Below are 22,941 nucleotides of genomic sequence, written 5' to 3'. Positions count from 1 at the left end.
ATTCTATATACTTGAAAACAACTACATAATTTAAATGACCTATGCAAGTGATTAAATTTTCTTTCAAAATCAGAAATTGTTACATGTGATGTTTTTTCTATGGTTCTGCTATAATACACGAGTTTTTCTGATTGTCAAAATGCCCAACGTTAACTTTTAGGTAAAGCTGTTCATTGTCAGTATTTACTGATTTTCATGCATCACGAATTGAGAATCATTATAGTCAGTAACTCAGGTTAAGGAGGCCTCCTATTTCACTTATACAGTATTTTTGTTTTTGAAGCATTATAATTACGAAAGAAAAAGGGTTAATGACTGTATAAAATGACCCCTGGCATATAGTACACTCACACCTAAAATGATGAAATTTATAGATTGTGAGAAATTGATTATAAAACACATTTTACAAAATAATTTTTCTTGATTTGTTATTTCTGTGAAAAAATTTCTAATAACTTAAGTGGAACATATTTATAAAAAGGCTTAAGTAGTAATCTGTTCCTAAGAAATGTAAATATTATAGGATATAAACAGAGTATGTCTTCTAGAATTTGTAATCTTTTCCTAGAAATTCATCCTTTGTAACAAATTTTGAGTATTCTATCCCTTTCAGCAATGATCATTTTGTTAGATGTCTCTTCACTTCCATAATGAACCATAAGAATCCTTTTATTTTTTTATTTTTTTTTTCATAAGAATCCTTTTAAATAAATAATCCTTCTATCAAAATTTATAGTTTCCTAAATTTTTGCTATTCCTCCTTTTGCTTGATTATTTTGTCATGACCAATTATATCAGGATACTTTTGTTAGAAGGTATTGCTAAGAAAAATTGTTTAAAAAATTTTTAAGAGTGACATTTTGATAACAAATCAATTAGTTTGATCAATTTTGAAAGTTCAAAATTTTACACATTATTTAAAATGAAGGATCTTTTACTTTTTTATGCTATAAGCTTATTGAGATAACATGGCAGTACACTTCATTATGGCAGAAAAATGTTTTCTCTCTGCTCCTTCTAAAATTGAGCTTTTAAGAAATGAAATCCAACGTCATTTCAGATTACTAAAGAAAAAAGGGTAAAAATAAATTTTTAAAAATTCAATAAAAATGTGAGTAACGACATTGTCAGTCAACAAACTTTTTCTGCGAAAGGTCAGATGGTAAACACTTTAGGCTTTGCAGGCTATACAATTTTGGGTTCGTCTATCTAACTATTCTTGTAGCCACAGGTAATACATAAATGAATGACTGTAGCTGTGTTCCAATAAAACTTCATTTATGGACACTGTAATTTAAACTTCAAATAATTTTATGTGCCGCAAATATTATTTTTAATTTTTTTCATCCATTAAAAAAATACAAATCCATTCTTAGCTCACAAGACACACCACACCACTACCAAAAAGACAGGGTGGATCTGGCTAATTGGCGTTGTTTGCCGACTCCTATAACAGATTAATAATTTCTTGAGATAGGGACTGTGCCTTATTAATTTTTTAACTCCAGTACCCAGCATGTCATGGAATACATATTAAGGATTAAAGGAGTACATATATTTTAGCACTCATTCAATGAAGCTCAAGGTGTCTGACAAATACCTGACAATGTTGGGCTTCTATTTAATTTATGATAAAAATAAAATATTAGTATATAACCCTTTATTCTGGTATAGTCTAGTAATCTAAAAGTGCTAAAAATTATTTTTACCTTATAAATATCAAAGAGTTTGATGTTTTCAAATTTACCATAATGTATTATAAAACATTTCTTTGTAATTATATATACATTTTTTAATGCTTCTTGATCTTTTAGTTTCTTCTAGAATTTACATCTGAAGAGTTTTTACTTCACGTCACTTATATGTTCCTAATTTACTATTACTTTTTAGGAATAATAAGATTCTTTATGTAACAATACCTATTTTGGATGTATATTGTCTTTAACTGATAATAAGACATGAAGAAATAATACTTTGTATAGCAATGAATTCATTCTTATGTTCTATAGAATTTTATAATTACTAGCATTTCATCAATGCCAACAGATTATTTAACCTTTGTCAGATCAGAGAAAATAAAATCTACTCTTTTAAAAACTATTTATTTTAAGTAAACTCTATGCCCAACGTGGGGCTTGAACGTGCGACCCCCAGATCAAGAGTCAAAGAAAAGCTCCTCTGAGCCAGCCAGGAACTCTGTAAAAAAATTCTGTTAAAAAAATGAAGCTTTTTACATAAAAATAAAACTCTAAAAAGTTGAAGGAAGTGGATTATTATGCTATTATATGTAAACCTTGATGGTCTTTCATATTTTGAGGCAAGGAACAGGCCAGCAGGCATGCAAATATCAGATGAGCCATATTCTAAGACTCCAAAACAGAAACAATTTCATAATTTAGGAAAATTGATTCTGATTGCCTAATTTCTATTAAAAAGAAAGAAGGAAACAGGATATACTTTACTGAATTTGCTATTCCATTGTTCTTTTTAATGGACCTGGGAAGAAACCTAAGTTTATTAAACTTTTCACTTTCTCTAGGGTTCATACCCACTGACTCTAAGTTTAGACTGCTTTATTCCATTCAATTTATCATTTCCTCCTTTTCTAACAACACACATTCCACAAATAATTATCCTTTCGTGTTTGTAGGTTAGACTAATTATTGTCGATTACTGACTGTAAAATATTAGTACCTTTATGGAGAAGTTTATTATTATTTTACCTTAATAATTAGTATTTGTATTTTCTGTAACTTGACTATTTAAAAATTTTTGCAACTCTAAGTTATATGCATAGTTAAATGTAGTCTAGAAATACTTTCTCCTCTTTTTCGGTACAACTATCTAAGACAAACAGTTAAAGACAAATAGCTGTATTATAACATAACCTAAATTATATTTCTGGATTCCTAGCAGACATTCAGTGTTGTATTTTGGATATTAGAAGAATGATAAGTATTTAAGTGTGTAGAATATAGGAAATCAGTAGAACTATTTTTGGTTGGCCTTATATTGCTTTTACGTTGTTTATTTTTCAAAGGCTTAACAGTCCTATGGACTTTTGCTGTAGATAATCATACCATATGTATTTATATATAAGATACGAAGTAAAGCAAACCAATTAAAAATCAAGATATTTATAATCGATAAGTCTCCTCATTCTCAAAAAAGGAGAAGATATTTAAAAAGACCTATTTATGTATATTTTTAACTCATTTAAAGAAAATACCCAAGTACAACTCTACCCAGGTAAATGCTATAGGCATATTTAAATGTAAGAATTTAAGAGCACCTCTAAGATTTTAAGGTAACTGAAAGACTTCATTTAAGAATAAAAGGCTTAATTTCTGATATAATGAAACATACAAGGTCAGGGAAAGAGACTCTTATCAACTAATGGTACTAAAAAAAGTAGATGTGATAAATAGATATTAGCATGGTAGAAATTTAAGACCTCTAACTTACATGAAGATGAGAAAGATAAAGTATGAAACTTACTACATCAAAATTTAAAAATAACAAGATTGCAAGGATTTCATGGATATACTTTAAATCTAGTATAAGACTCTTTTTGTCCGTTTGGAAGTTACATACAAAAAAAAAAATATTACCAAATGTGTTCACTTAGTATTTATTTAGCAACTAATAAAAACAATTTGTAACCCTTTTTAAGTTAACTCTTGCATACAGCACTTACTAAAATGTCAGAAATAGTTCTCATTGAATCCCACAGCTACCATTATCAACAGGTCCTTTTGTTTACCTCATTTCATAGGAAACTGAGGCACAAAGGCGTTCAATCATTAGTCTGTGGTCATCTTGTTAATAAGTAGCAGAGCCAAAATTCAAAGGTTTAAATTTTGATTCTAGCATCTTGGTATTAACTTGACACATTACAGAATGCAAAAATACTTAACTTGGTGTGCTAATTATTCCCCCCAATTAAAAATTATGTTATCTGGCTATAAATGAATTCCATACTAACTTAAATTCTGGTATGAAAATAAATAACATGATAATATTAAACCATCACAGAAAAAATAGGGACATATAAAGCAAGGTCATTTACTTCAAATGCTTAACACAACGACCAAACTCCAAAAATCAATGTCTTCATGTATATAAGCAATTTTCTTACAAACAAAACACAAACACACCTCTACAGGAGATAGTTTCCCTCCAATTGTACTTTTAATAATTAGTCTCACAGTCTAAAAGAATTTAAAAATAAGCCAAAGGACCGTTTCTCCTTAAGATCCAGAAGCTAATTATGTAAGAATGACTTCATTTTTAAGCAGTTGAAGTTAACACTTTCCCAATACAACTCTATTCCGATTCTTTTAAAAGCAAACCACTTTATTTATAAATCTAATTACGAGAACATCCAAAAAAATTCTGTCACAATCTTTACATAGAAGACCAGAAAACATTTTACAATTTATTAAAAAAACTTCCCATTTTCATATACTAGAACTGTGGTGGTTTTCAAAGTTTCAAAGTATGGACTATAGGCCAGCAAGATCTGCATCACCTGGGGCCTTGTTTGACATACAAATTCTTAGGACCCACTGCAGATTTACTTAATCAGAAACTCTGTGGGTGGGGTCCAACAATCTGTTTTAACAAGTCCTCAGTTTGTGGTGCAGCTAAAGTTTGAAGACTACTATGATAGAGTAAGAAGGACAATAAATATTTAACAAATACAGAGCAGAAATGTTTTATGTTAATTAAACAGTAGATAGAATTATGTACTGGTTTGAAAATAGAAGGGCGTATTTAACATTAAGTTGAAATTTAGCCAGCAAACACTTTTTTTGGGAGGTAAAGGAAACAATATCACAAGTGGTAAATATAAGTTTACATAGGACTCTGAGGTTTATGGCTTTCTTCAAAAAAAAAAAAAAAAAAAGACTCTTTAACCTGTAGCACTGATCAGTGCCTACTCTTCATTCTCTTCCTAATTTTTCTCCTTATGCAAAGGATTAGGTGATTCTTGGTGGCTTAAGCCCAGATATTGATTCTGATGTTTTGGCTTGTTAAATTCCACATTAAAATTCACATTAGAATTATGGACTATGTAACCCTTTCTCTTCAAAAACACTGAAATCAGAAACATTTTTTTTTTTTTTCAGAAACATTTTGAATTACATTAACAAAGTACATCAGACCAGATGCCATCTGCTATCACCTCCTTTGGCAATATGCCTGAGTTCAGCATCTATCACAGACCACTGAACAAATGCAAAATTACCTTCTGGATCAGTTCAATCTTCCTCATTTTATATATTTGTGTAAGTCCAAAGAAAAGAAGTCAAGAACATTTTTTATATAACAGCTCTTCCACAGCAAAGTTTTTACATTCTTAGAACCACAAGTCTTTTGTCCTGCCTAGCAAAATTGTAAAAATAATATAAAATACAGTAAAAAATATTAAAAATAATATGAATAGCCTACTTCTTGAATATGAGAAAGGCATATAACTATCTCACCTCTGGAGTGACATCTCGTGGTGCAAACCCTGTTCCTCCAGTTGTTAATATCAAATTAAGTTCCTTCTCATCACACCAATCTATCAGGGTTTCCTGAAAGAAAACAATGATATTGTCACATGCAGAAGAACTTACCTGCCTGTTCAATACATCCACATACCCAAAAACCTCATATACAGTGAGGAAATGAAGATTCATTTCAGCAATAAAAAAGAAAATTTTGAAGTACAATTTATGGAACAGATTTGTTATTGATCAAAACACACTGCAGTTTGGGTTATTTATTTTATGCAGTATAGAAAATGAGGAAGAGAGCATCAAATTCTGAAAAATAAATGAAATGCAGGAAATATCATAAGTTAAGAGCTTATAAAAGAGTCCAATATTGGATATTTAATAAAAACTCAGAGGGAAAAGCAGAGCATTTCAACAAAGATTATAAATTGTCTCTGGCTTTTTAATTTCTCTATTTTTCTCTGTTTAAGTCTGTCCCGATCTGATACAGTCTGAGCTAACTTTTTCTTTCTACATCTCTGTAATGGATATGGTTCAATTAGGGTTTTGTTTTTATAATTACATAATAACCAGACATTTGAAGGTATTAAGAGGATAAGTTACATAGTAGTGCTAATATCCTCATCCTTCAGAGCAGAGGTTTGACCAACTCTAAGATTTAAAAAGATAGTAAAAAATATGACTGTAACTCATTAATAATTTTCCTTATTTTTAAACTTCAGAGAGATCTTTGTTTAGCACATATAACGTGCTGACATTCACTTTCTTTTTTTTCGATTTAAATGAAATAAAATGCTTCTGTATTAGCTTGAGAGTATCACCTTGGTTTTGTATAGCTATTTCTTTCACTCACTTAAGCATCCATCCATTCTTTTATCTATAACATACGCATAGAAGGATGAAATGTTTTATAACTTATAATGGTTATTTTTGGATTATTATGTAGTACACTTTAATTTAATTCCTTTTTGTTTTCTTTCACATTTTTCAAATTCTTTAAAATCTGCATGTAATTAAAAATAAAGGGATTTTACAAGTTGAGTTTTCTGGTATTTGTTCTTTGTTTTGATAATCTTAATGTCTCATTTTCAGCCAGCTCAGAAACAAATTTTATACTGAATAACTATGCATATTCTACTGTAGCAGGTTAAATATAGCCACATATTCTTTATAAATCCTCCTGTCAAAAGGTGGAGTCTATTTTCGCCAACCATGCATCTGGGCCAGACTTGTGACTCTGATGAAGGCAGAAATCATGGTGTATGAGTTCTCAAAAGGCCTCACATCTTCTACCTTCACCCTTTTGGTAAACTTCTATCACTATGAAAAGTAGTCCTGTCTAAATAACAGAATGAAGAGAGAACATGTGGGGAGAAAGCTTAGCAGAACAGAGAACACCAAGGTCCCAGACATCTGAATGCCATTTTAGATTTTCCAGCCTCACTGAGTTGACAAATTATTTCAGCCACAGTAATGACACCATGTAAAACCAAAAGAAAATACACCCAGCTAAGCCCAGCAAACCCACAGATTTGTGAAAAATAATAAATCATTGTTTTTTTAAAGATTTTATTTATTCACAAAGAGACACACAGAGTGAGACAGGGACACAGGCAGAGGGAGAAGCAGGCTCCCCACAGGGAGCCCCATTTGGGATTTGATACTCAGACCCAGGATTATGACCTGAGCCAAAGGCAGATGTTCAACCACTGAGCCACCCAGGCACCCCAATCATTGTTTTAAGACACTAAGTCTATGGTGGTTTTAATGCAACAATACAGTACAAATACAACTACTTTGCTAGTTAGCATCTTTGCATCCTCCTCTTTTTCAGGCTATTTTCAATTTATATTTTATTGTATTTTATTAGTCATAAGTCTACACATCCTTCACAATAATCTTCAAAATAGCTTCAAAAGTAAACTTGGTGTGAATTGGGTTTAATCAAATTTAAATTTTAGTAATTCAGTTTAAGGAACATATCAATGCCTAAAACAGTGCAGAGCTTCCTCAAAAAGTTGAAAAAAAAAAGCTATCCTATGACCCAGAAATTGCACGACTAGATATTTACCCCAAAGATACAACTGTAGTGATCTGAAGGGGCACCAGCATCCCAGTGTTTATAGCAGCAATGTCCACTGCAACAACATCCATATACAACTGCTGATATATGAAAAAAGCCCAGATGGAATAAAAATGGAGTATTACTCAGTCATCAAAAGGAATGAAATCTTGCCATTTGCAACAACTTAGATGGAACTAGAGGGTACCATGCTAAGTGAAATAAGTCAGAAAAAGACAATGATTCCATTCATGTGTGAAATTTAAGAAACAAAACATAGGGGAAGGAAGGAAAGATAAAACAAGATGAAATCAAAGAAGGAGACAAACCATAGGAGACTCTTAATTATAGGAAACAAGCTGAGTGTTGCTGGAGGGGAGTTGGGGGGATAGGTAACTGGATGGACATTAAGAAGGTCACATGATGTAATGAGCACTGAGTAATATATAAGAATGATGGATCCATGAACTCTACCTCTGAAACTAATATACCATAATTATACACAATATATAATATACAATAATGTTAATTATTGTGTAATATATAATATACAATGTTAATTAATTGAATTTAGATTAAAAAAAATAAAAAGAAACATACCAATCAATGCCTAGTGTGTGCCAGGAAAATGCAGGTATGAAAAAAAAAATGTATGACAAATGCCCTTAATGTCAATGAGCTCAGAAGTATGAACAAATTAATATGGTACCTTAATATATCATTAATGTTATTTAAGAGGCATGACCACCTTCAGAAAACTGTTTTACATATATATTATTTATGAATATATGACATTTTTCACACTGACCAGAATGAAAACTATCACTAAAGAGATTTTTAGCAATATTTTTCTCTGGCCCAAGACTAAAGATCCAAATAAAGAGAAAAATGGGACAGTAATAGAACTAAAAGGAAATAAGTTTAGATAAGCCATCATTCTATACATCTATTTAGTTTCATACTCATCTATTACAATAGATTTTTTCTTTTTTCTACATTTATTGATGTAAATATGAATCACTGAATTAAGCAGACTTCACCAATATATAATCATTGAGAAATATCACATTTTTCTTTGGTTTATTAAATAGTCTGATATAACAACCTAACAAATTCCTATATCTACTTAATGAGACACAGCATTAGGATAGCTTGGTAAAGTATTCTCTGACTCTTCCAGGCAATTTGTTTGTTCCCTGTGTGTATTACTCATCATTCCTGAAAAGACAGCATTTTTCATATTTTACTGAAATTTACTTGTTTATATGTCTCTTTATCTATAAGAGTGATCTCCATATTTCTGATTACACATCTGTATCAGTAAAACAATTTCTGAATGTTATCAGACATTTCTATCAGTAAAGCAGATTCTGAATGTTATGCTAAAAAACATACAGCATGTTACACAAAAAGAAATTTTAAAAGATGAGATAAAGACAATATAATACTTAAAATAGCTTTTATTTTGTTTTAGTAATTGGGAAAAGTATTTTTCTCCTTAATATTTTATATACACAATATGACTGAGTATGCATCTTAGAAAACCTTAGTTTGATATTTTGTGATACAATAATTACAAAGTAAAAGATAGTTTAAAAAAACACACTGAAATGAAAGAAGTACTTAGGCACACTTACAAAATCACATAACATTCATTTTTCAATCTCATCCATGAAATATGCAAATGACTTTTTGAAATGAGGTTAGTAAACTTCCATCTTTCATGATACTAATTAGTTGTTCTTATAAAATAATCAGTGGTGGGGTAGGAAGATGGACAAAATGGGTAAAGGGGAGTGGGGGAATATAGGTTTTTAGTTATGAAATGAATAAGTCATGGGGATAAAAGGTACAGCATAGGGAATATGGTCAACAGTATTATAAAGGCATTGTATGCTGACAGATGATGGCTACACTTGTGAGCATAGCAGAAGGTAAAGAGTTGTTGAATCACTATGTTGTACACCTGAAACTAATGTAACATTGTGTCAATTACACTTTAATGAAAAATATAAAAATAATTGGAAGATGCTATTTCAAAAATATTTTTAACAAATGAGTTCAAAATCCAGTAACACTCTTCAAAGGGAACATTTTTAAATGGATAAGTATCTTGTTTCCTAGGTTTGGGTTTTTTTTTAAAAGCTTTTATCATTTCTTCATGAGAGACACAGAGAGAGAGGCAAAGGCATAGGCAGAGGGAGAAGCATGGGGAGCCCCATGTGGGACTCAATCCTAGGACCCTAGGATCATGCCCCAAGCAGAAGGCAGACACTCAACCACTGAGCCACCCAGGCGCTCCTCGTTTCCTAGTTTTTTAAGTGTGTGGTTATTAGTTTTTATAAATGACACAAATAATTTCCACTAACAAAATACCATAATGCAAGCAATTTTAAATATCTAAGTATCTTAACTTAAGCATGTTTTGATAGTTTACAAAAGTTTTCCCAGATCTTCTTTCATGTCTTTCCCCCCAAAGTTGTCTACTGAATTAACTTCTCATTTATTTTTCTAGGCAGATTCTCCCATTCCTTATTCATTACCTCATCTTTATTCGTGCTATCTGAACTAGAAATCTCCCTCTCTGGTCCTTTTTGGCTTTGACAATGTACTCCAAATCACTTTAAAATTAGCATTCTAAAAATACTTTTCTTTAAAGCCTTCCCAAAAAACCTAGTTTTCTTCACTGGAGAAAGTATCAATACATTTCCTAAATATTTGTTAATGTAGCTGAAGCTTTCACCAAGTCCTTCAAAAAACAAATACAAACAACAGTTATCCTCTGCTAAAGCATACAGCAAGTGATTACTTAAATGAGAAGTACAGGGTTCCTAGGATATTTGGGGGTTGTAGAGACACAAGGTAAGTAGGTGTCTTTATCCAAGGAGTATCCATGCATTGTTTTCATACATTCATATTTCCATTTGCATGTATATAAACATCATATGCATTTATAATATATATTCTTAAAATATATGTGTTTATACAATTTTTAGGATACTTCCTGCCCAGGGAGGATCCCCAAACAGATTTAGTTGCATTTCAAGTTATCATTTGTTATTCTCACACTCCCACCATAAATGTCAACCCAGAGTTCCATTTCAGTCTAATTGTACCTTTTGTCTTCTGAGGGAGGAAGTGAGGGCTCTTCTTTTACTCAAGTGGTCTGATGATTAATCTTTAGATCAATTTCAATTTAATTCTATTCATTTAAATATCAGGTACTATAATATTCAAACAGTGTATGGATTGCTTATAAAGATATTTTAAAGAATGTGAATGATTAATTCTATTTATTGTTTACCTTAATCAATGCAGAGATACTCAAATGATTGTGTCAAATGGTTCTGAATAGATTACTATTATTTATGATAGTAGTACTTTATAAATTCTTTTTGGGAATAACAATTTTCTCAGTTTCTCTAAATAATAATATATATAACAATATATAACAATATTGTTATAACAATAACAATATATATTTCTCACAGCTGAAATAAACAGAAATAAGTAGATGCAACTACATCATATGCCTACTTACCACACCCCCCCAAATTAATTTGTGCTTGGGTATCTCTAGTGTATTGTTCTGAATGAAGGTGACCTGGGTCCACATTCTGCACTCATCACAATAATATGGGGAAACCAGATTGTGAGGAGTCAGTAAACCCCATTCCTTCACAGAATACCAAGGATTTGCTCCTATTGATGTAATCTCACTGATGCAAGTTAAGTACTTGGAAGAGTACTCAGCACATAGTAAGTGCTAAATAAATGGTTTTTGTTATTATTATTATTATTTTTTTACCTTTATTTATGTCAGGGTTACATTGTCTAAGTGTGAAGCTTCTCCAAAAACTTAATCACCTTAGAAGATCTAAGTAGAGTCAGGATTCATGGTAATCTTTTTATCACTAACTCTGAAAGGCCAAAAACTGAAATGTCATTTTTAAAGGGAAGATAAACAGCAAAACAGAATAATCATGTGATTTATAGAGCTACATGGGTCTAAGAGATATTCCTTTGACCTTTTAATTCTATCTTCCGTAAGGCCTTCTTTGAACTTAAGAGCCAAATTTAATGCATATTGGTGTTCTTCAGTGATCTTAATGTAATAGATGATCTGAATAGATGGTGATGATTCTACTGACATAAAGCTTGTTCTAAGATTTACTGGACCTCTGAAGAGGACTTTAGAATAAGTCATTAAAACCATATAATAGTAAATCAAGCACATTTTCCAAAATGACTCTAACAGGAATCCTCGAGAATCTACCCAATGTAAGACATGCAGTATTAGGCTTTTTTCCAATCAGGCAAGTATTTGCTACCTAGGAGAAGAGAATGGGTAAAATATGGAAAACAAAGAGCCCTCTCAACAAAATTCCTCTTAGAATTTTAGGGTTAGTTTACTCTGTATCAAAACACAAGAAAAGAGAGATTTAACACCAACAGTTTGAGAGTAGGGCAGTATCGAGTATTTGATGTATTTGAATCAAAACTCAAGAGAATTTTTAACACAGGAAGAGAGGGAATCATTTACCTCTTTAGTATACTAAATTTAGAATTCAAAGTTGTTAAATGCAACTGAGAAATAACATTCTTATGTAGAATACGCTGCTATGGTCTTCAGGTTTTGCTCAACTATGTGTGTGTGTGTGTGTGTGTGTGTGTGTGTGTGTGTGTTACCTGCAACATCATTCCTTTTCTACTATAGATAAAATGTGGATTCCTTGTGTTTCAAAATGTAGGTTTGTTATATTGTGGCTCACTACTAAAAAAGCCAGTAGGGTAAAGACAAATTTGTTTATCCCATGAGATAACCGTAAGAATATTAATTTTAATTTACAGAGACATTGCACTAAATAGAAACATATGTGACCAGCCTGATAATGACCAACTTATGATCAAGAAGTTTGGTACGCATTTTCTGATTTCCATGATCAATTTAGCCAATAGGAAAATTATTAAAATACATTGCTTCCAAGCATGTATTAAAATAACTCCTAATACACTATGTGTTGATTTGTTGAGATATTAAAGATATTACAAGATCTAAGAGAAGAGATGCCTGGGGGGCTCTGTGAGTTAAGTGTCTGCTTTTAGCTCAGGTACTGATCCTAGGGTTCTGGGCTCCCTGCCCAGCAGGGAGTCTACTTCTCTCTTCCTTTCCTCCAGCCCCTCTCTCTCCCTGCTTATAGTCTCTCTCTCACTCAACTAAACAAATAAAATCTTAAAAAAAAAAAAAAAAAAAAAAAGATCAAAGAGAAAAAATGATGGTGAAGTCTTCTTTGAACTTTTGCCTTAAGATTCTCAAATCTCAATGGAAAACAATATGAACTCTTGCTTTAAGGAATCATAACTTTGGAAGTTAATCTTTTTCATGATTAATTAAAATGATTACAGGGTTTTAAAATTATATTTGTTCTATGCTTCCCAACACCCCTGGCTGCCCCAAGAGTATACTTCTCATGCCTCTCTATAAGATAATGGAAAATATATTAGAATGAACAGTTGGGATACTAAGAAGGTTGACACAGATGTTTATCACAATATGATTACATTTTTACTATCACTATCGGTACTCTAACCACTCATTATCCTCTATTCATCTGCTTTATCAACAAATTTTGTTCTATAGACAGAGATTTGTTCAATCAGTAGTGGCAGATAGCATTAATAAAACGCTGGTCTCTGGATTCTCAGCTGTTTACCCATTTTTAACCATAGTTCCAGAGTGCTATTTTCTTGTTTCTCTTGCGGTGCCTATTTTATATTAATGTCCTCACTCAAAAACTCATTCTTTTATCCAATTCAGGCTATTTCCTTAGACCAAGGGTCTATGTTCTTATCATGGTCCATGGCTTGTGTTTTTTATAAAATCATATCTAAAAGTAAATATGTATGATGATTTGCCTGAGGGACAGGAATAAAAATATCTATAACCTCCAAAAAATTAGGTATAACTGCTCTAGCAGGCCATATGATATAAGCATACACATTCAGGCAGTATTGACGTATCTCCTAATAAACAGTGTAAAGGTAAATATGTACTAGTATTTCTTGGCTATCTTCTTGTTTTCTGACACCAGTATATCCTGATCTGCCCCAAATATATTAAGACCATAAATTATAGAACTAATTATACACATTTAAGACCTGTATTAAATTATTGCTTAACAATTCTTCAGCCTTTTCCATTTTCTCATATTTAGCTCATCCCATGAATTAGGCTTACTTAAAACAAAAAAATACAACTTTGCATATTTGTATGAGACCATAATTTTTTTAAAATAAGTATTTTGGGATATATTCCATATATCATAAAGGCATCCATTAACAGTATACAGTTCAATGGTCTTTAGTACATTCATAGGGTTGTGTAACCATCACTACAATCCAATTTTGGAACATTTCAACACTCCAAAAAGAAACATGGTAAATATTAGCAGTCATTCCTTCTCTGACTGAGAAGGTTCAGGTAACCACAAATTTACTTTCTGCTCTATGGATTTGCCTATTCTACACATATTCAAAACTGAATTCCCACAATATGTGGTTTTTGTGGCTGGTTTCTTTTACTTAGCATAATGTTTTCATTTCACACGTTTCAATTCACACATGTTGCAGCATTTATTAGTATGTTATTCTTTTTTTAAAATTTTTTTTTAAATTTTTTTTTTTTTTTTTTTTTTTTTTTTTACTTATGATAGTCACACAGAGAGAGAGAGAGAGAGGCAGAGACACAGGCAGAGGGAGAAGCAGGCTCCATGCACCGGGAGCCCGATGTGGGATTCAATCCCGGGTCTCCAGGATCGCGCCCTGGGCCAAAGGCAGGCGCTAAACCAGTGCGCCACCCAGGGATCCTGTATATTATTCTTTTTATTTTAAAAATTTTTTGTGGTAAAAAAATTTATATGACAAAACTTACCACCTTAACTGTTTTTAAGTGACATTACATTCACAATATAGTACATCCATCACCACTATTTTCAAAACCTTTTTATCACCCCAACCAGCTAAATGTTCTTAATTCAGTGTTTGCTTGGTTCTTATAAAATTTTGTTTTCTGAAATAAAGTGCTGAAAAAATTGATTTTAACAATTTCTGCTTGTTTTATAGTGTTTAGGTAGAGGGATGGCAGCTTTGAGTTCCAAAACTAGCTATTCTGCTGCCCATTATTAATTCTACATCAAAAGATAATCTTTCATAAAAAAATCTGCCAAGGTAAAACAATACATTATTGTTAGTGTGGATGCTATCTTACACTTGAAGATTATCTTTTTAAATAAGAATTGTAAATATTTTCCAATTTTCCCCTTATTCTACTTATAATTCCTACAGCACAGTTCCATTAAAAAATACCAAAACCTTTAAACAGAAATAACTAGCCACAAATCTTACTGGTCTGAAAGCTAATCCAACATGCTTTAAAGTTTTATTTAATAACTATATACTTATTACAGGGTAGCATTACCATTAATCTTAAACTGGCCCATGTGGAACCCTGAGATAAAGATAAAAAGATACTTTCAAAACACTTTTCAGCAATTTATTTTTCAGTTCCACAATTTTCTTTGGCTTTTTAATATTTTCTATTATTTTCTGCTGAGATTTCATATCTCTTCATTCATTACAAGCATATTTTCCTTTACTCCTTGAGCTTGGTTATAGAATTGCTTTAAAAGTCTTTGTTAGGGAACCCTGGGTAGCTCAGCGGTTGAGCGTCAGCCTTTGGCTCAGGGCGTGATCCCGGAGTCCTAGGATGGAGTCCCACATTGGGCTCTTTGCGTGGAGCCTGTTTCTCCCTCTGCCTCTCTCTCTGTCTGTCATGAATAAATAAATAAGATCTTTTAAAAAAAAGTCTTTGTTAATTAAAAAAAATCTTTGTTAATTCAAATGGGTCATCTTTGGGTTAGTGACAACTGATTTTCTTTTTCCTTGAGAACGGGTCATATTTTCTTGTTTCTTAATATGTTAAATAATTCTAGACTGTATTCTAGGCATGGTGAATGATATGCTGAAGAGATACTAAGTTTTGTTACATTGCTTTGAAGAATGTTGCTTTGTTTCTATTTTAGTAATTAGATGACTTGGGTAGACCAATTGTAAACTGTCTGTTCTGCAGTGGATGGCAATTCAAAATTCAATTAAATTCCTTTAGTCCTAATTGTGGTGCTTATAGTTTACCCAGCACATCCTTGCTTTAGAGGTCAGCCAGACACAGGCTTATTTATGGAATTTGAGGCTTCTCTCTTTGGTCCTCTCCTTTTCAAGATTTCTGTCCCCTCACTTTTTAGCAACTGTGGTTGCCCCAAACTCTGTTCTAGCCAGTAAGCTTTTAAGGTTTTAGCTGCCAGGTAGGCCAGACTGGGATCTACTCTCAGGTTAAAAGTTATAAAAATGGGATATTCAACGAGGGTCATCTTCTAAATGATAGACTTTTCTTGCTTTTGATTACTATCCAGTGCTTTCAGATGGTTGTTTTTGTTTAATCTAGAGTTTATAATTGCTATTATGATAACAGATAGGAGCTTCTGATAGGAGCTATTTGAGCTATATTAACACTTATTATTTATCAATAAAATTTAATACCACTTCTATGAGTTTGGCATTTCAAGCCATTCTACGCACTTTTGTAGGATATGCAATATGAAAACAAAATGAGTGGTTATGTGAAAGAAATCTGGTTAAGTGTATCATCTCTTTTATAATTGTATGGTTCAGCAGTTTAGTGCCTGCCTTTGGTCCCAAGGCGTGATCTTGGGGTCCCGGGATCGAGTCCCACGTCGGGCTGCCTGCATGTAGCCTGCTTCTCCTTCTGCCTGTGTCTCTGCCTCTCTCTCTCTCCTTCTCTTTCTGTCTCTCATGAATGAATAAATTAAAAAAAAAATCTTTAATTGTAAAGTAGGTTCTAGAAAGGATAGTTGGTGAAAGAAATAAATTATTTGGTTAGGAGAATGAATAAATTTTCAGATGCTTTAAAGATCACATTCCCCACAAATAGGATTCTTCTTTTGAATTTCTTAGCTCAGAGATTGGCATTATCTTCCATGAGGTTGTCTAAGCTAAAAACCTGAATTAATCTCCATTACTATTCCTCATTACTCAAGTCTACTTGGATTATACCACATAGCTGTCACTGTGTGTTTACTATGTACTAGGTACTGTGCATATTATTATTTTATATTTACTTCTCACAACAACAGTAGGTAGATCTTGTAATTCAACAAATGTAAGCTTTTGTTATCTGTATTTTTAACAAAAGAGAATTGTTAAAATACATACAAGGTCACATTCCAATTAAGATGCAGGGCCTGTTTTATTAATCATTGTGATATATCTTCCATACTTTCCATTACTGTTGCCACTGACATGAACCTTGTCTTTATCATTGTTCATCCAGATTGGTATACGTTATCCTAAGTGTACTGCCTCTGCCTCTATACCTCCTTCAAACTCATTTTGACAAGGACAATAAATAAATCCTCTGAAATAAATCTGGAAATGTCTTTGCTTCAAAATTTTTACAAGCTTCCTTCCCTAAGATATTCAAATCATTTACAATGTGACTCCAACCTAAATTTCCAGCCTCATCCCCTAAAATTATTAATAATCCTTCGACTTAAGCCAACTTCCACTTTCCAAAAACATTGTTTTTTAATCTTTAGTGTCATTTTTCACTTTTTTTTTTTCTTTAGCAGTCCTTTCCATCACATTCTCCGTGAAGAATTCCTTGACCCTCTAGCTAGATTTAGTCACGGTCTTCTCTGTACTCTTAAAAAGCTGTACATATATTTAATATAGAAATTACACTTTATAACAAAATTGTCTCCTTTACTAGACAATTAACATTTTTTTAATTGGGGGTCATTCATTTAATTAACAAATACTTATTCACTAACTATACTTAAAGATTGACAAGCTGACCTACATTAAAATTAAGTTATTTCTATTCATCAAAAACACTTTTAAGAAAGGAAACAGGGAAGCAACAGAATGGGAGAATAAATGATGATACATATATTAAACAAAGGATGCATATCCATAATATTTAAAGAATATCTATTAATAGATAAGAAAAATATAGATAACCTCATCTTTTAAAAGTAAGAAACAGGTACAGTCACTTCACAAAGAGGATATTCAAATGGCCAATACATCTGTAAAAAGATGCTCAATATTATTAGTCATTGGGAAAACAGAGATTAAAAACAAACTTGAATATCGCTAATTTGAAATGATTAAAATGAAAAAAGACTGAGAGTACTAATGTTAGTGAGAATATGAAGCAAACTGGAGTTCTTATAAAATGATGATGAGACTATAAATATATATATCTACCTGGGAAAACTGCAGAATCTAATAAAATTATTCATCTCCATACTCTATAAATGAATATTTCTAGGTCATATCTAGCCTGTTAGGCAAATATCTTTTTTTTTTAAAGATTTTATTTATTTATTCATGAGAGACGAGAGAGAGAGAGAGAGAGAGAGAGAGAGAAGCAGAGACACAGGCGGAGGGAGAAGCAGTCTTCATACAGGGAGCCCGATGTGGGACTCGATCCCAGGACTCCAGGACCACATCCTGGGCCAAAGGCAGGCACCAAACCACTGAGCCACCCAGGGATCCCCTGTTAGGCAAATATCTAATGTCTATGTATACATATATGCACCAAAAGACATGCTCAAGATCATATATTGCAGCATTATTCATAATAGCCCCAAACGTATTTTAACAAAATAACTATACTCCATGATAATTTATCAAGTTTATATCTATAATTTGTATACCTTTCTTAATTTGTAGCTCATATAGAATATATACTTCAACATAAAGTTTAATTTATGAAAAAGAACACAAATGAAAGCTATGAAACTGGATGACATTACCAAGAGTTTAAATATACAGAGAGAACAAATATTAAATACATTATTATTATTATTATTATTACTGAATAAATAAATGAGTGAATGAGAGATTTAAGGAAATTTAGGAACAGGATTCCAATTAAGAGAGAGAGTATCACAGATGGCCAACAGACACATGAAAAGATGCTCGACATCACTCATCATCAGAGAAATACAAATCAAAACTACACTGAGGTATCAGTTCACATCTGTCAGAATGGCTAAATTAACACAGGAAATAATAGGTGTTAGCGAGGATGTGGAGAGAGGGAAACCCTCTTAATCTGCTGGTGGGAATGTACACTGGTGTAGTCACTCTGGAAAACAGTATGGATGTTCCTCAAAAAATTAAAAATAGAACTACCCTATGATCCAGCAATTGCGCTATTAGGTATTTACCCAAAGGATACAAAAATACGAATATGAAGGAATACACACACCCTGATGTTTATAGCAGCATCATTAACAATAGCCACATTATGGAAATACCTCAAATGTCCACTTACTGATAAATGGATAAAGAACATGTGGAGTGTATGTGTGTGTGTGTATCTCTCTATATATATAGATATATATATGTATGTGCATATATACACATATATGTGTATATAGATATATATATACATGATAGAATATTACCCAGCCATTTGACACAACATGGTTTGAGCTAGAGATTATTGTGCTAAGTGAAATAAGTCAGTTGGAGACAAATACCATATGATTTCACTCATATGTAGAATTTAAGAAACAAAACAGATGAATATAGTGGGGAGGAAAAGACAGGAAAACTAAGAAAAAGACTCTTAACCACAGAGAACAAACTGATGGTTATCAGAAGGGAGGATGGTGGGGGGAGGAGTTAAATAGGTGATTAGGATTGAGAAGGGAAATTGTGATGAGCACCAGATGCTGTATTTAAGTGTTGAATCACTAAATTCCACCCTTAAAATGAATACTACACTGTATGTTAACAAACTGGAATTTAAATAAAAACTTGGAGAGAAAAAGAGAGATGGGGTACCAGAAAGTAATATATTGAAGTAAACTGTTCTTAAGTGGGTTTTCAGTATTCATGTAGAAAGACTAGTGAATAAAGTTTTTTATGTGTTCTACTACAACTCATGAACACAAAAGAATCCAGATTCTGAGTATGAATATGGTTCCACCACTAGCTGTGTGATTTGGGCAATTCACTTAAACTCTGTCTGCCCCATTTTTCTCACTTATGAACAGGGACAATAATAATATCTACACCTCATTATTTTTTTGAAAATTAAAACAAGTTAGCCTTTTTAAAGCACTTACAACAGTGTCTGATAGATAAATATTAAACGAACAAACCAGAATTCTGGCAAAAGGATTTTACTTTATAATTTCACTTTACTAAAGCTTAATTAACTGATAAACTACTAGGTATAAAAAAACTGTTTCAAAAATAAAGGATTTATACACAAAACAAATAGCTTTTCTATATCCTAGCAATAATTAAACAAATGTAATAAAGCAATTCTGATTTTGAGCAGGATGCAGTAGGTCCAGCAGGTCAATACCATACAGTAAGTAAACAAAATCAGATAATTACAAAAATCGTACTTTTAAAGCCATAGGAGAACTACAAAGTAAAATTACAGAAATGGGAAAGCATTTCTGAGTTAAACTAACATTTCTAGTTTTTCCCATCTACCCATCAACCCATTCCTACTGGGAGTATTTGCTGATTTGGATCAAAGGGCTGACTATCAGCTTTTCTATGTTCAGAGTCTCTACTGGGAAAAAAATAAACCAGAAAGCTTTGAGGCATTTAAAAATTAGATACTTAATACATTCAAAGACATGGCTGTTTTTTCTCCTTAAAACAATGAGACTGCAGTGCTATAAAACAAGACAGCAAACTTACCAAAGACAGAGTAAAATCTTTGCACTCTCTTAGTAAACCGAAGACCCTCTAGGGAAGTAAGCCTGACCATAGAACAATGCCAGTTTCCCCTTCAAGATATTTGCCAGTTTTTGAGGCTTATATTGGTTAGGCTGCAGGCAAGAAAGCTAGGCTGGGACCTAAGACTATCAGAGCTAAATCTCCTACTGTCATTCAGTGATAAAAGGATGTAAACCCACTATTCTCAACCCAGCTCTAACCCAAATCAGTTTCTGATTGTCAGAGTGAACTGATCAGTTTCTCATACTTTCTGCCTCTCATTAGGAAGGGAAACATTCTATGATGAGTGATAAATCATCTATAAACAATATGGTTTCTTAATGTATAAAATAAATTTATAATAATTATTTGGCATGCAAGAAAACAACTCAGTATTAAGACAAAACAAAACAAAACAAAACAAAACAAAAACCAAGATGAAAAATCCCACAACAGATGCACAGGGAGTATGCTGCCAAGAACTTTAAACCATAATTAATATATTCAAGAAAATAGAAGAAAGTTTAAAAAAATAGATGAAATGATGGGAAATTTCAACAGAAAATTAGAATCTATAAAAAAATTACATGGACACATTATTAGCACATAAAATTACAATGACCTGGAACTCAGATCTAAATGGTAGGTTTATCAGGATTAAAGACTGTAAACACAGGTCAAAAGGAAAAATGGTGTAGAATACAAGAATATTAAAGACAAACAAAAAAAGTTACAAACCGATGTAGAGAAAGTAGAAAGAATGAACAAACAGAACAGGACAAACCATTTATGTGAGACATATGTTCAAAAGGTCTAGTATCTGTATAATCAAAACCCAAAAAGAGAAGACAGAATGGGAAGAAGCAATAGTCAAAAACAATGTTTAAAAATCTCCTCCAATTACTATGAGAAATGGTAAAAGAGAATGATTAGTATTAAAAAACATAACAGGTGCATGTTGTAATCACCAGAAAAACCCAGCCAGAAATCCAAGAAACTCCCACAACAAACCACACTCAAACTATATATAAATAACAAATTGATAAAAGGAAAAAGAATAATACAAGCCACTCTATTAATCTAAAGGAAAACAAAAAAAGGAGAGGAGACAGAAACTAATGAGCCAAATAAGAAACAATAAAAACTGTATTAATAATTATGATAAATGTAAATGGCCTAAATGCTATGTGAAAAACTAGTGTTTCAGAAAAAAGGTTCAAAAATGTTTATGAGACATTTGTATTTTAAGTATAATAACAAGAAAGGACAAAAACATATGATAAAAAAAGAAATGTCATGCAAACATCAACCAAAGTATAGTGGTTGTAGCAATATTATATCAAACCAAGTAGACGATAAGGCAACAAATGTTAGATGAAGAATATTTTGTATTGATAAGATAATCAATTCAATAAGCAAATATAAAAATATTTTATAAACAACCAGTAACATAGCTATAAAAATATAAGGCAGAATTTGATAGAATTAAAAGGAGAAATAGACAAGTCTCTATCATAGTTATTTATATACAGCACTAAATCCAACCCTGCAGAAGGCACAGACTTTTTCAAGTGCAAATGTAACAATTACCAAAATAGGCAATCCATGGACCATAAAGCTGCTGCCTGAGAGTCTTGCTTCCACTCAGCCTGAAAGAGGTGGTAAATAAGATTCTTCTTCTTGGAACAATGAGAGGCCTTTAGTGACCTTCAAAAACGAGGACTTATCAAAAATAAATCAGCCTATTTAGACAATCACAAAGGTTCAACAGATAACTAAAAACAAGTGCAAGGGTGAATGAAACATTCATATTCTACATTCTAAGGAGTTTTAAGACAACTCCTTCAAGATTGAGGGGAGGTAGCTGTTTTGCCCAATACATAGAAGCAAACAGAGAGTTAAGCAAAATGAAGAGACAGAGAAACATTTTCCAATTGTGAAAACAGGATAATACCTCAAAAAAGGCCTTAATGTTATAGAGGTGAATTATCTGATAAATCAAAATAATAGTCATAAATGTGCTCACTGAACTCTCAGGAGAAGAATGGAAGAACACAGTGAAAACTTTATAGAAAATTTAAGAAAGTATCAAACAGAGGACACAGAACTAAAGAATATAATAACTGAATTGAAAAATACACTAGAAGACTTCAACAGTTGACTTGATGAAATGAAGACTGGATCAGTGAGCTGGAAAACAAAGCATTAGCACTCATCCAGACAAAGAAGCAAATAGAAAAGAGAATTTTATAAAATGAAGATAACTTAAGAGACTGATACAACAATATTAAGTGGAGTAACATTTGTGAAGGAGAAGAGGTGGGGGGGGGGTGTAGAAAATTGATTTTAGGAAATAGTTGCCATAATCTTCTCTAATGTAGAGAGGGAAACAGACATCCATGTCCAGGAAGCCCAGAGAGTTTTAAAAAAAATATATGGACCCAAAGAGATCCACATCAAGACACATTATAGTTAAAATATAAAAGTTAAAAATAAAGAGAAAATCTTAAAAACAGCAAGAGAAAAGCAACTTGTTAAATACAGGGG

General features: G+C 32.1%; 1 protein-coding gene across 12 annotated transcripts in view; it reads right to left on the bottom strand.

Moving 5' to 3' along the window:
- GPHN (gephyrin) overlaps window positions 1-22,941 on the bottom strand; it is a 620,043-nt gene that overhangs the window by 309,036 nt on the left and 288,066 nt on the right. For all 12 annotated transcript variants that reach the window (XM_077909682.1, XM_077909670.1, XM_077909673.1 and 9 more), the window contains exon 4: window positions 5,490-5,582. In XM_077909682.1, the coding sequence (XP_077765808.1) occupies window positions 5,490-5,582 (93 nt within the window). The remainder of the gene's footprint in view (window positions 1-5,489; window positions 5,583-22,941) is intronic.

This window comes from Canis aureus, chromosome 9, assembly GCF_053574225.1.
Source record: "Canis aureus isolate CA01 chromosome 9, VMU_Caureus_v.1.0, whole genome shotgun sequence".
NCBI lineage: Eukaryota > Metazoa > Chordata > Mammalia > Carnivora > Canidae > Canis > Canis aureus.
The sequence above is the reverse complement of the archived record's forward strand: the minus strand, read 5'-3'. Positions and strand labels throughout refer to the sequence as shown.